The sequence below is a fragment of the Psammomys obesus genome, unplaced genomic scaffold, assembly GCF_907164565.1.
Source record: "Psammomys obesus unplaced genomic scaffold, mPsaObe1.curated_primary_1811, whole genome shotgun sequence".
NCBI lineage: Eukaryota > Metazoa > Chordata > Mammalia > Rodentia > Muridae > Psammomys > Psammomys obesus.
The window spans coordinates 16,990,899-17,004,127 of record NW_026585580.1 but is presented as its reverse complement, the minus strand read 5'-3'; the positions used below and the strand labels follow the sequence as shown (position 1 = coordinate 17,004,127).

Here is a 13,229-nt window from a genome sequence, read left to right as displayed (position 1 = left end):
TGTAACCACGGAATTCTATGTAGCCATTGGGGGAAAGAAAAAAGAAACTTACAGGAAATGAATGTACCCAGCAATTCGTAAAATAAGTGACATGACCCAGACTCAGGGAGTCAAATATTGCTTGTTCTACTACTTGGCAGTGTTTACCTATGTGTGTCAGTGTGTGTGACACAAAAGCAGACAGTGCCCCTGAGGGGGAAAAGGCTGTTGAGGAGTAACTGGCAGCAGCCTCACCCTGTGGTGTAGCAAACAGGAGGGTTGAGGAGCACACGCGACAGGAAGGAGGGCCCGAGGGTGGAGGGCACAGGGGAAAGATGATGGCAGGCAGGAATTCACAACTATCAGGAAACCCTGGTACTTCTCACACTAGCTCAAAGTCCTTCGATGCTGTGTCAGAAGGAAAACAAGAGGAGCCTGAGTACCTTTCTCCCCTCTCTTCTTTCTGGTCCGGTCTATATGATCCTTCAGCTGGATTCGAACTTGCCTCTCGTTGGGCTGATCCCTAATGAAAGGGTGCTTCAGCAGCTGCTCCGTCGAGGGCCGCTGCATGTAGTTCTTCACCAGGCAGCCCTCTATGAAGCTGAAGAACTTCTTTGACCTGTAGGAGGGAGGCACACCATCAAACCTCTAGCAGAGAAGCAAAGCTCAGAAACACCTGCCAGGAGGCCGAGGGCCAGGAGGCCGAGGGCCAGGAGGCCGAGGGCCATCCGGCCAGCACACAAGTCAGTGTGGTTCACACTCAGCGCTGTTGCCCTAACCATGTACCACCAACAGCCCTAACGAAGGAGCACAGCCTAAGTCTGCTGTGATTCACTAGCCTTTACATCCTGGGGCAGGAGGAGACAGGAGCAAGAGAGGGCTTCATGCGGGAGGGGCCGGAGGGAGGTCAGCTGACCAGTGTCCACAGAGCAAGAACGAACCCTGAGAGAGCAAGGGCCTGCCTCGGTGGGTTGAGCATAAATTGAAGGTAGAGTATTTGCTCTTCCACAGAGGGAACTAGACAGCTTTCAGGGCTCGAGAATATGACCTTTAAAGCAAAAGTGTCGGCGACTGATGAGCCACTTCCTGATATTATTACAAAAAGTAAAGAGAGAGAATAGAACTAGGTCCACATCACCTCACAGACAGGTCTAGGCATGAAGAGGAGCGTGACCGTGTGCCTGACGCTTAGAGTACATCTAACAAGACAACCCTCAGGAACCAACCGTACTTGCTACATTCCTTAAAACCAGTAGCTGAGTTCTCTCGGCAGATCAGCTGTTGACCTCTTCCAGATAGCCACTTCTCCAGAAGAGGAAACCGAAATTTACATCCGGGAAGAGGACAGCGACACAGGGAAGAAGCCGCTCTCTTCAAAAACTCAGGAAAACAGGAACAGTGACGCAGATGAACCAATATAGCGCCTTACCTACTCTAGATGAAGAGAGGCTGGCTTGAGGACCCGGAAGGTATCACCCACCATCTACACTGCCTCTGCCTGTCAGCAGTTACAGCAATGGTCAACCAAAGCCGGGGGTGATGGGACAGCGCGGGGTCCTCTCAGAGAACTGACCTGCGGACTCCCCAGAAAGACGCTCACCAGTCAGAGTCACAAGAGGAAGACAGGAAAGCAGAGAACAGGGTGCAGTGTGAGCTAAAGTCCTCTAGCCCATGATCCTGGGAAGGGTCCACTACCCACGAGTCAGCAACACCCAGAGCCACCGGCTCTCACTTATTAATCCCGGGAACCAACTGGGCCAAATTCTGTGCAACGGTGTGGTTCTTCCATTCTCTCTACACACAGGCTTCGTGGAATTAGGTGGTTCTGTTACTCAGAACCAGTTACGGCTAAAGAGTGTATGAAGAATGGGAAAAGATCTTTCAAGTAAGAGGAAGGTGGGAAAGGTGAAGGGAAATGCACCAGGAGAGTGAACACAGAGAGAAGACAGGGACACCTGGGGTAGAACCAGGTGCTTAGGGCCTGCGATGGAGGAGGTGCTCAGGGCCTGGGGTACGGCAGCGCAGACAAAACTCTCAGCCTCCCTCCCACACACAGACACTGGCCTCCCTTAAAGATGTAAAATTAGGCAAAGCACCAGCCTTCACAAGCTGTGGTTCTAAGCACTTTGCTCAGAGGGTTATCATGCCCGCCTTCCACAGGGGTCAGCCTTCTGCAGGACACACTCGGAAATGCAGCGAGAGAAGGAGCCGGCTGTGCAGGGGCAAAGGGCCGTTCTGTTAGCATGCTCTTCCAGAATTAAAAGGTGTGGCTAACTGCCGTTTTATAAACCCCATTGAGGAAACTGCCCCTTTTTCAGACAGGATCTTACTCTATTACCCTGAATGCTTCGAGCTCCTAGGTTCAAACGGTCCTCATAAGTCGTGAGATCTGCAAACATGCACTGCAGCCCCAGACACCCTTCAGCAATGTGAAAATCTACTATCAGAGGGCTTTCCACACAGTTCTGCCACTTTAGGAAGAAAATGTTCTGCAACATATTATGCTTAAAAGAGGTTTCAATACTAAACTATAGCCTTTTCTCTATATTCTGGAGCTTCCAGCTGTCACTTGTGATTAGCCTGGAACTCAAAGATGAACAACAACAGACGAAATCAGTGCACTTCAGACTGTTTGAAGGTGTTGGCTTTTGTAGCACTCAAGTTAGAATGCTATTTTATTCCAGAATAAAGTAAAACTATAGTGGGAGAGAGAGAAGAAAAGGGGTAGGGAAGGGGAAGAGAGGGAAGGAGGGAGGGAGGGAACAAAGAAGACAGGGAAAGAGGGAGGAAGGGAGGGAAAGAGGAAGTGAGGAAAAGGAGGAGGGAGTGAGGGGGAGAAGGATGGAGAAAAAGGGAGGGAGAAAGAGAAAAAGGGAGAGGAGGAGGGAGGGAGGGGAGCGAATGAGGAAAAGAAGGAGGGAGGGAGAGAAGGAGGAAGAGAAGGATGGAGGAAAAAAAGGAGAGAGGGAGGAACGGAGAGAGGGAAGGAGAGGGAGGCACGGAGAGAGGGAGACAGAGATCCACACATCACTTACCATTTTTTTGACTTCAGCCTGGGAGGAGGGTTTCTGGGGATGAGAAACAGCGCTCTCATTGGATGCATGTCACAGAGAGCTGGGAAAGGAGACAGTTGTGTCAGTAAGGTGCTTATTCACTCACTCCTGATGTCTGGGGTTCATTCACAAATAACTGCCATGAATGTCAAGCAGCTGAGGTGTCTAGCTACAAACCCTAGGCCATACCTTGAATTAAAAACCATTTAAAAGCAGCAAAAATACACAACTTCAAATGGACACTGAAAAGTGTTCATAAATCAAAGATAAAATACTGACTCAAATTTAAAAGGACCCAATCCTGAGGGTTTTAATGAAGACAGCTGGGCTTGTAAGGTTGGTCTATGTATAGAACAGCTCGTAGAGGCCGTCAGTGTTTCACTCGGTGCCTGTGTCCCCTCACAGCCGCAGAGTCAGAGCCTCCTCGCACGCGTGTTCCCACACGCCTGTTCCCACAGCGCGTGTCAGGAGGAGAGTGAGGCCACCGTAAATAGAGGTGCTTACTGCTGTGCAGTTACTGTCTGTGCTGCATTAACTCGCCCCAAGAAATGTGAGTTCCACAGACAGGCACACCAGCGTGTCACAACCGATGAGGCACAATTTCAGGACACCTGTACAGCGGCTGTGAATGCAGACTAGACCAGCAGACCCCAGGATCAGTGTGAAAGAAAACTGAGCCACATGAGCCCACAACACGCGCAGAAGGGACAGAGTAGTCACCGGGACCTCCACTTCTGCACTGTGACCATCAAATGTTTTCATTCATTCTACAAATATTCACTCCACAACCTCGTAAGAGGCAGTGGCCCGGTCTTTGCGCATCTATCCTGAGCACCGGGAGGAAATGATGAGTGTGTTTTCCTTACTTTTTCTATATTCCTATCACAACCCAAACCAAAGATCAGTGTTCTGATTGAGCAGTTTGCTGATTCAACCCAAGAAAAAGCACACACATCTTCACAAAAAATTCCACATATAAAAGGTAATATCTGAATTTATAAAGTCAAAATGAAAAAAATAACAAAATTTCAAAGACTAGGGATCTGTTTCCAACAATGTGTTTTAAATGCGAAGAGGAAAAAGCAGGCCTTCTTAGCTTTAGATCCCGCAAGTCAACAGGCGCAGACCCAGAGTGGAACACTGGGTGCCAAGAACTCCCCCTTCACCCGACGCCCACCAGGCGCGGCTCTGCCCAGCGTGCCCGGTTCTGACAGAGGAAGAAGCTCAGAAGGAGGAAGCTACTTACGGGGAGCGCCTTCTGCCATCTCGATGGCCGTGATGCCGCAAGACCAAAGGTCACTCTGCAAAACCAGAAGACAAGGCCCTCAATGCCACAGTTCCACACAGAAGAAATAAAAGCTCCTTCACGTAAAGCAGACCTTGCTGGGCATCACCACCTCCCAGCCCGGGGCTATCTTCATTCCCTTAAGTGTGACATTGTTTTGAGAATGGTGGACCGCGCTGCAAACTTTATGTGCGTATTAAAGAGTAGGAAATTGGGAGTCTGCGACATATTTGTAAATACTTCAAATTAAAAGAAAATCTCTCCACAGCAAAGGCTTAAATTAAACCTCAATAGTTGTGTATTTGCAACAAACACTCAAACATGTGGGGAACAATTAAAATATGAACTCCCTTTTAACATCGTTAACAGATACAATAACCACTTAAGTGAAAGTTTCATTGACAAATGAAATAAGTAACTCAGTCACCCCAAGTCAAGTAAGTATGGATTTTTATGCCTGGATAAAAAGTGTATTATGATTTCAGGTCCCTAGGGGTCGCTCTATGACCATGCCAATTTATTTGTGGAAGAAGTTATAAAACTATACACAAACACTGAAACTTCAGAGGAAGCCGTTATAAACGTTGACAGTGCATTAAAAGGAAACCATATCTGAGTCTACTGTGTTCTTCATGCTAACAAAGACGCAGGAAGGGATCTGAGCGCCCTGTGAGGAGTCTGTGCCCCGCTGTGCCAGCAAGCAAGGAGTTTCTCATTGAGATCACAAAGCGATGGACCAACAAGCAACAAGAGAGCTGCTTAGCACGGGCCTGGGACACCTGCACTCAAAACAGTGTGCACTCGTGGCTGGAGCCCAGCAGCTGTGAAGGCGCACACAGCGGCCCCCGGGGCAGGCCTCTTACTCTGTAGTCGTAGGTGGCGTCCGGGTTCTCATCGCAGGCGATGACCTCAGGGGCCATCCAGTATGGCGTGCCGATGAACGTGTTCCTGCGTCCCACCGTCCTGTCCAGCTGGGCACTCACGCCGAAGTCAACTGAGGAGAGAGAGCCGGAGCACAGTCGGCGAGCATCCAGGGCAGCGCTGGGCCTGCAACCAGGAGCCTCAGGGAGGAAGCGGAGGCCGGCCCCCACTGCCAGGCGACAGCAGGGCCTGGGCAGGACAGCAACGGTGCCTGCGCTTTAGAGTGCCACAGCCAGGTGCACATGAAGCAGGAAGACAGACCCTACATCAGCTTGTGCACGGCCGCCTGAGGCTCCCTGGGAAACAGCACACTGAAGGGCCCCGGGTTAGCAAGAGAACGTGTTCCCAGTCCTCTGCCTTCCCCCCGCGGAGCTGCTTCTGTGCACAGGCTGACACACCACACTGAACTAAGTGGAGAGGCTCAACAGGGACACGCGGGGCAGTGACACGGCTCAGCAGATGACGGGACTTAAAGGAACTCGGTGCACAAACCTGGAACCTATGGAAGGTGCCTGGAGAGAACACACTCCACAAAGTTAGGCTGCATGTTTGCCTCGAGCCTAGCCGCAGAGGAGCAGCTCACAAACCAGGCTACAACATGTGAGGCCACTGGCCGGGGCCACACACTCCACCAGCCCAGGGAACAGTGGGCTTACGTATCACCTACTCCTCAACACACAACAAAGTAGGGACAGAAAGCCTAACAGAGCTTTCTAGCAGCAACAGCGAATGGCTGAGTAACTCAGGACACCACGGTGTCCTGCCATGAGGTCCGTGCAAGGAAGAACTGCGCCAGGTCAGCCAGAGAGGGGACAGCAGGGCAACACCAGGTCAGCCAGAGAGGGGGGACAGCAGGGAAACACCAGGTCAGCCAGGGCAAAGATAAGGCAGGCGTGCCCGCTCAGCCCGAGGAGACCTTCCACAGGGCAAAGCATCTGCAGGTGCGCAGTGAGCTCAGGCCTCGAGGCAGACAGCAATGAGTGAAAGGTGAAAAGCAGGTTCCGTGGCCTTGACTTTTGAAAGGGAGGGCAGGCTGCGGAGGGTGCGAAGCAAAAGTAACAGAAGAAGGTGATGTGGGCTTTGTTTACAAATGGAAGGGCATGAAAGTAAAAGGGAGCAAGTTCAGACGTGACTGGGGAGACAGGGACACTTTGTAAATCTCCAGACAGCCGTCTCCAGAAAATGCCAGCATCAGGCATCTGCTGGACCCTGTGGCGCTGAGGACAACTTGCCAGGCGCTACAGGGAACTACACCAGTGACTAACAGTCCTGGCTGCTGATCCCAGGATATTCTGGCAAAGGGGAGCAAGCTCTTTTCCTTGAGAGGAGCCATGCGATATCACAGAAGTATAAATTATCAACAGTGCTGTCAAAGAAGACAGGAGTCCAAGGCAGGTCTGGGGCCAGGGAAGGCCCCAGAAGACAAGAAAAACTGTAACTCTGAAAGTGAGGTCAAGTACTCCCAAGGAAGAGCTGTATGTGCAAAGGTCCTGGGGCTTCTTATAAGTAAAGGGAAACAGAATCGGCAGTGACCAAGCAGGGCTGCCTCCTGATGGACTTTCCATGGCTTTATTCTTACTCTTCCCTCTCCTGCTCTCTGACACCCCCCCGCTTCACACCCCAGGCTGGCTTCAAACTCACAATCTCTGTTTCAGCTTCCCAAGCGCTAGCAACGCACTATGCCAGCCACCACTAAGGGGAGTATTTCAGCCAGAGAGTAGGAAGTCTGACTTTTAACGTTAGCACAGGGCTGAGGTGTGCCTCAGGCACCGGGTCCTGGGGTTGGGCCTCATGAGCCCCCTTCCCTGGAGTCAAAGAAAACAAGAATAAAAGCCCTCATCTGGGGCTGAAGAGATGGCTCAGTGGTTAAGAGCAATGGCTGCTCTTCCAGAGGTCCAGAGTTTAATTCCCAGCAACCACATGGTGGATCCCAACCATCTGTAATGGGTTCTGATGCCCTTTGTGTCAAGCAGGCATACATGCAAACAAAGCATTCATACACAGAAATACATTCATATATATATAATAAATACATAAATAAATCTTAAAAAAAAAAAAAAAACCCTCATCTGGGGCTGAAGAGATGGCTCAGTGGTTAAGAACAATGGCTGCTCTTCCAGAGGTCCAGAGTTTAATTCCCAGCAACCACATGGTGGCTCACAGCCATCTGTAATGGGTTCTGATGCCCTTTGTGTCAAGCAGGCATACATGCAAACAAAGCATTCATACACAGAAGTACATTCATATATATATAAAGTAAATACATAAATAAATCTTAGAACAAAACAAAAAACCCTCATCTGGCTGCTGTGTCCCAACAGAGCAGACACAGGAGGGACACGGAGGCTGGAGCCGGGCTACGGGGGAGCACACCTTAACTTGGATAAACGTTAGAGGGTACATGTGCTCAGGCTGCCACACCAGTGCCGGGAGGTGTGTCAGAGGCTGCAACACACACACAGCAGCCACCTACCAAGCTTCACCTCCGCATTCTCAGTCAGCAGCACATTCTGGCCCTTGATGTCTCGGTGAATAACGTGGTGAATATGGAGATGTGCCAGTCCCTGGAGAGGAAAACAGAGCCAAGTCTCAGTTCTGTCAGCAGATAGCGGGAGCACCCTTTCACAACACGGGGCACACGCGGGCCCAGCTTTTCTAAATCTGCATGTAGAACATAAAATTCACCCTTGGCGCATCCCCAGGAAGGCACTGCCAGCCTTGCCACACGTACAGAAAGCAGTGGGTGGAGCCTTCCCTCTGGGACCTTAGAGCCACTTTTAGCTGAGCCTACAGCACAGGCTTTGGGTTGCCATGTGTAGTTTTTCCGCTATAATTTGTGCTATTTGTGTACAGGACCTCTCTTTCCCACGCCAAACATCTATCTTTCAGTGGGTAACCCCGTGAACTTACGAAGCTGGGCCCATCTCAGGGGAACAGCACAGAATTACAGAGGGGCTTAAAATCTGCCTCTGAAAATGCAGGCTTGTCTTCCCAGTACACAGGAACAAATGCTTAAGTGCTGATATATCCACTTGTATCCAAGTGTGTAGTAATTCTGCCATCGGAACAGCCTTGTGAAGGAATTTCTTTCTTCCCTAGGCAAACACACACTCCTGGCGTGTGCATTTCCGATGCCCTGCATCCAGAAGAACCCACCGGTGTATCAGAGAGGTGATGGGAAAACACACCACATCTAACCGTGCCGTAAAGGCGGCGATGCTGCAGAGCTCATTTACTCTTCTCTTCCTGGCCAGAAGCTACATCCCAGGCTGCGTCTCCTTAAGACACAGCAGCTATTTATCCTGAAATGCCTCAGCACTAAGGGTAGGTCACTTGCAAGGGGTTCGATTTTTCTATTTGAAAAAGTAAGGAGGGTGCTGTGGTGTAGACAGTCTTTACTATGTAGGTGCTGTGGTGGGGACAGTCTTTACTATGTAGGTGCTGTGGTAGGGACAGTCTTTGCTATGTAGGTGCTGTGGGGGAGCAGGCTTTGCTAGTGGGGTGCTGTGGTGTAGACAGTCTTTACTATGTAGGTGCTGTGGGGGGCAGGCTTTACAATATGGCCCAGCCTGGCATGGCTCTAAACTTGAAGCCTCCTGCTTCAGCTTGCAGATGCTGGAATCACAGGCCTGTGCCGACAAGCCAAACTTCCACGAACTCGTGGCACACTCTAGATCACCTGGTCAAGCATGGCGGGCTCTATGTTCACTTACTAATCTCTCGGTGAAACAGAACACAGCTGGTGTGGTGCTCGTCCATCCTTCACCAGACACGGGCAGGCTGTACCACAAGGCTGTGGTGAGGGAGATCGCGAACAGCTTCCTTGCTAGGAAGCACCCTCCCCCTCGGCACGCCATACCAGACCCTGACAGGGTGAAGCCACGTCCCTTCCAGAGCTCCTACGTCTACTGCTTAGCTCACTTGCTTTCTAACTTGCATCAGCTTCCTCCGGCATCTTCCAACAGATGTGGGCAGGGCTGTCTTCTCATAGAGCTGCAGCTCCTGTGCAACCCTGAACGCTCCTGCACCCAGGATGTGAAAGCAGGCCCGGTTCCCGCTGTGTAAAGATTGCTGCTTCGACTCAGGAAACAGTTGGTAACACTGCTACCAGGAAGTACAACTATTCAGACAGACAACTAACGAGCATGAACACATTCCCTCGTGTGCGCTGAGAACCTGGGATCCAAGCCTGACCTGAGCCGCCACCACTCAGCCTTGGAGAAGACGCCAACTACACAGCCTGCTCCATGTTTCCTTCCAAGCCTGTGGCACCTGACCACATGTGGCAAAAAAGCAGCAGGACCTCTCTGAGCGCTGGTGGTGTAAAATCCTAAGGTCTCCCCTGTGAGAAATGGTGCTTTCTCCCACGTGAGAAAACTGCTGCTCAGAAAGCGAGCAAGGTAACAGGAAGGAAGGAGCGGAATGGCTTTGCTGGCAAACCTTGTGACCCTTACCGTTTGGCTAGCCCAAAAGAGTACTTCTGACGGCAGTCCTACGTACCTAGGACCCCTGCCTGGTCTAGCCTTCTCTAACAGCCACTGAAGGATGAGAGAAGGCGTTTGCATACAGAAACCAGCTGCCTATCAACCTGGGTGACTCACCGTGGTGCATTTTACACGAGCCCTCACCTCCACCTTGCTCCCTGCCTTCTCCACCAACACCCACACCCGGTAACTCCAAAAACAGAAACATCGTTTGGGGCACTTCTTTGTTTTGAACTCAAACTCTACTGTAAAACAGCTGCTGCAGCTGGCTCCGGGGCAGAGGGCTGCCCTTAAAGATGCGCAGTGGGGACACTGCAGCGCTTCAAAAGGACGCGGTTTCCACCACACTGACTACAGCTCTGAGCAACCTGGGCTGCGCCTCAGGGCGCCTGAGGTCAATGGTGACAAAACGCTAAAATAAACACATTAAACTTGACAGGCAAACTGTTTCCACAGGTATATGAAAACAGGCAAATCATCTGACATCTGGGATACAAGCTAGGTCTAGAATATTATGCTAAAAGCATGGATTTCTGTACTTGAGAAATCGAGTATCTGCAGTCTTGGTGATTGCAGCACACAGGAAGCCAAGGCAAATGGCCACAGTCTAACACTACCACACACAGAAAGGTGTATCTGCTTTTGAACAGACAACAGTAGTAGCCCAGCTCCTCAGCGCATTCGTAGCCAGCTCTAGAACCCAGCCCTGTCTGCTGCTCCTACCAGCTCCCAGCCCTCACAGGCTTTTCGGCTCAGCTCCGTCACAGCCACAAAAGGCAGGCACTGGGACTCAGGGACAGCACTTGCGAGCCAATATCAACATTTGGTCCCCTACCTTCAGACTCCCTACTCACACTGGTCTTTTCAAGAACCTTTTCTGAAGGCTCCATAAGATACAAGCAAAGAGACATTAAAACATTTCTCTAGAAATTCTAGTTGACAGCTTTTAAACTTGGAGTCTTCCGAGGATAAAAAGTAAATTTAGTTACAATAATAAAAAAGATGCCTAACTTGTTACCAGACTTTGATTAGTAGAGAAATAAATAAAATCTGGGTTTAAGTCCAGGGTCTCCATTTTTAAAATATGGAGGGACAAGTAATGCACCCAATTAATTTAGGGGCCATCTGGGAGCGAAGCATGGTGGTGGAAGGAAAGCCCTTTAGCAAGTCACACGCAGCTTTCAATATGACGCCCGGAAAACCCGCGCGTGCTGGAAGGATGACTTACGACTGAAAGAAACCAGTCAGGGGCTAAAAAACCAGCAATTCAGAAACTCGCTCTGAGCTCACTAGCCAGCTTTGCAATGAGACAGTCTAACAGCTAAGGCCGAGTCCACTGAGATCCGCACGGGGACTGCTGGCGCTAACTGGGGCCTCCCCGAGCTGCCCCACACAGCGGTGCGGGCTCTGTCACTCCCGGCCCCTTCATGCCAAAGGGAAGGGGCTGCCGGGCGCCCTGCAATGGTCCCAAGTGCAGAGCACCTCAGCTGCCGAGGGGTGTGCCTGAGGCTGGTTCTGGGAACACCTCAACCTCCTCCATAGGAAACACGAGCATGCTCGGGCTCCTCAGGCTACAGTGGTGAGCGCGTGCGTGGAAGCTGCAGTTTCCACCCTCCTCAGGGCATGACCCTAACACCAGGACGGTCTGTACCCCATGACTTCTGAAGCAGTCTGTATTTTCTAGACACAGAATTTGTTTCAAGTGTTCTCCAACCATACAGGCCAAGCTCTTGGGTCTTTACAGAGCTCACAGTATTAAGCCACGATGGGGAATGAACTGGAAGGAAGTATGAAGACTGCATGGCTATCACAACAATTATCTCTGGATAAAGAACTAACGCAAGGCCAAGTTCAGGATCTGCTTGCAGAAGAAGCCCAAGACCAGGCTGGGTGCTCCGCTCCCGCCCGTCTTACCCTGAGGATCTCTCTGGAGATGTACGCGATCCAGTCTTCTTTGAGTGTGTTCCCTTTCGTGTTCTTCACAAGGTCTGTGATGGACCCGGCCCCACAGAACTCCATAACAAGCTGCAGGACAGACAAGACACGCTGTTAACAACCACAGGACTGGGAGCACGTCCAAGTGGGAACACACCGCCCGCACCTGCTTCCCTCGACACTCGGCACACGCCAGATCATGTAGGAAGCGTTCGGTCAACAGAAGTTGCTTTTCAGGGAATGTGTCCACCCTGGCCGTGTAGTCAGGACACTAAGCATGCCTTCTGCCATGCCACCCCCTCATGGGTGGTAATTCTGACATTCGTCCTCCCTCCTTCTATGGGAGGTCACTTTGCTGTCATTGCTACCTAATTACCAGAAATGTACATTCCACGAGCTCTTCCTTGAGCTGTCTTGTTTTTATACACTACAGTCTCCAACCCATTTCCTGATGTTTCCTGCTGAGTTTAAATCAAAGGGCAAATGGTACATAGTTTTGAAAATGTCTATCTGTAATATACAAATATACTAAATAACGACACTTGTAAGCATCCTAGAAAAGGAACCATTCTAAACTTTCAATTGTGACTGTTTCATGTCTGTTTCCTGACTTCCTGCCCTCTCTTCCTTGCTCTTCTCCTTCTCTCTAGTGTGATTCACTGTGAGTGAGGATGCCGCCAGGCTCGTGTGTCTGGGTGCTGGTTCCCAGCAGGGGTGCTCAGTGAGGGGTGACCTGAGCTCTGCTGGAGGAGTGTGTCCCCGCAGTGGCACACCTGGAGGCTGTGTGGCCTGGCTCCGTCCTGTCCTGTCGGAGCTGCTGCGGCTGTGGGACAGGCCCAGGCCGCTGGCTCCCTGACTCTGCCATGGCGGCCTCTGAGCTGAGAGCCGCAGTAAACCCTTTCTCTGCTCAGTCGCTTTTGATAGTGCTGAACGGTAACAGGACGCAGAGCGATTCAGTGTGCGAGAGACTGAGCCCAAGCACATTCTTACCACACTTTTATTTACTGGAGAGCACACATGGACACACACCCATGTGTGGAGGACAAAGGCCCCTCAGGTCTTGTTCCTCGGAAAATGTACTTTTGGGGGGGAGCCCACAAATGTGAAAAATCATACACTATTTATCTTTTGGCATCTGAGCAATCTCCCTTGATAGGATCTGAGCTCCGTTTGCACGTGCTTTCAAGCAAACGGTGTAACTTTATCCTCCGTAGCTGAGCAGAATTCCAGGGCATAGACAGCATTGCAGACAGCTGTGCGCGTGTGTGTGTGTGTGTGTGTGTGTGTGTGTGTGTGTGTGTGTGTGTACACCTCCTGGTCAGACATGCATAGACGGCATTCTCTTTCTACTCACCTCTCAAGGCTGAGCGTGTGTGTGTGTGTGTGTGTGTGTGTGTGTGTGCGTATGTGTGTGTGTATGTGCATGTGTGTGTGTGTGAATGTGTGTGTGTATATATGTGTGTGTATGTGTGTGGTGTGTGTGTATGTGTGTGTATGTGTGTGTATGTGTGTGTTTATGTGTATATGTGTGTATATGTGTGTGTGTGTATGCATGTGTATGTGTGTATATGT

The 13,229-nt window shown here is 50.7% G+C and overlaps 1 protein-coding gene across 22 annotated transcripts in view; it reads right to left on the bottom strand.

Annotated features, from left to right (window-relative positions):
- Nucleotides 1–13,229, bottom strand: part of Map4k4 (mitogen-activated protein kinase kinase kinase kinase 4) — a 120,536-nt gene that overhangs the window by 34,994 nt on the left and 72,313 nt on the right. For all 22 annotated transcript variants that reach the window (XM_055607403.1, XM_055607428.1, XM_055607411.1 and 19 more), the window contains exons 5-10: nucleotides 11,637–11,747; nucleotides 7,712–7,802; nucleotides 5,181–5,311; nucleotides 4,279–4,333; nucleotides 3,015–3,093; nucleotides 423–598 (exon numbers count right to left, since the gene is read on the bottom strand). In XM_055607403.1, coding sequence (XP_055463378.1) covers nucleotides 423–598; nucleotides 3,015–3,093; nucleotides 4,279–4,333; nucleotides 5,181–5,311; nucleotides 7,712–7,802; nucleotides 11,637–11,747 — 643 coding nt within the window. The remainder of the gene's footprint in view (nucleotides 1–422; nucleotides 599–3,014; nucleotides 3,094–4,278; nucleotides 4,334–5,180; nucleotides 5,312–7,711; nucleotides 7,803–11,636; nucleotides 11,748–13,229) is intronic.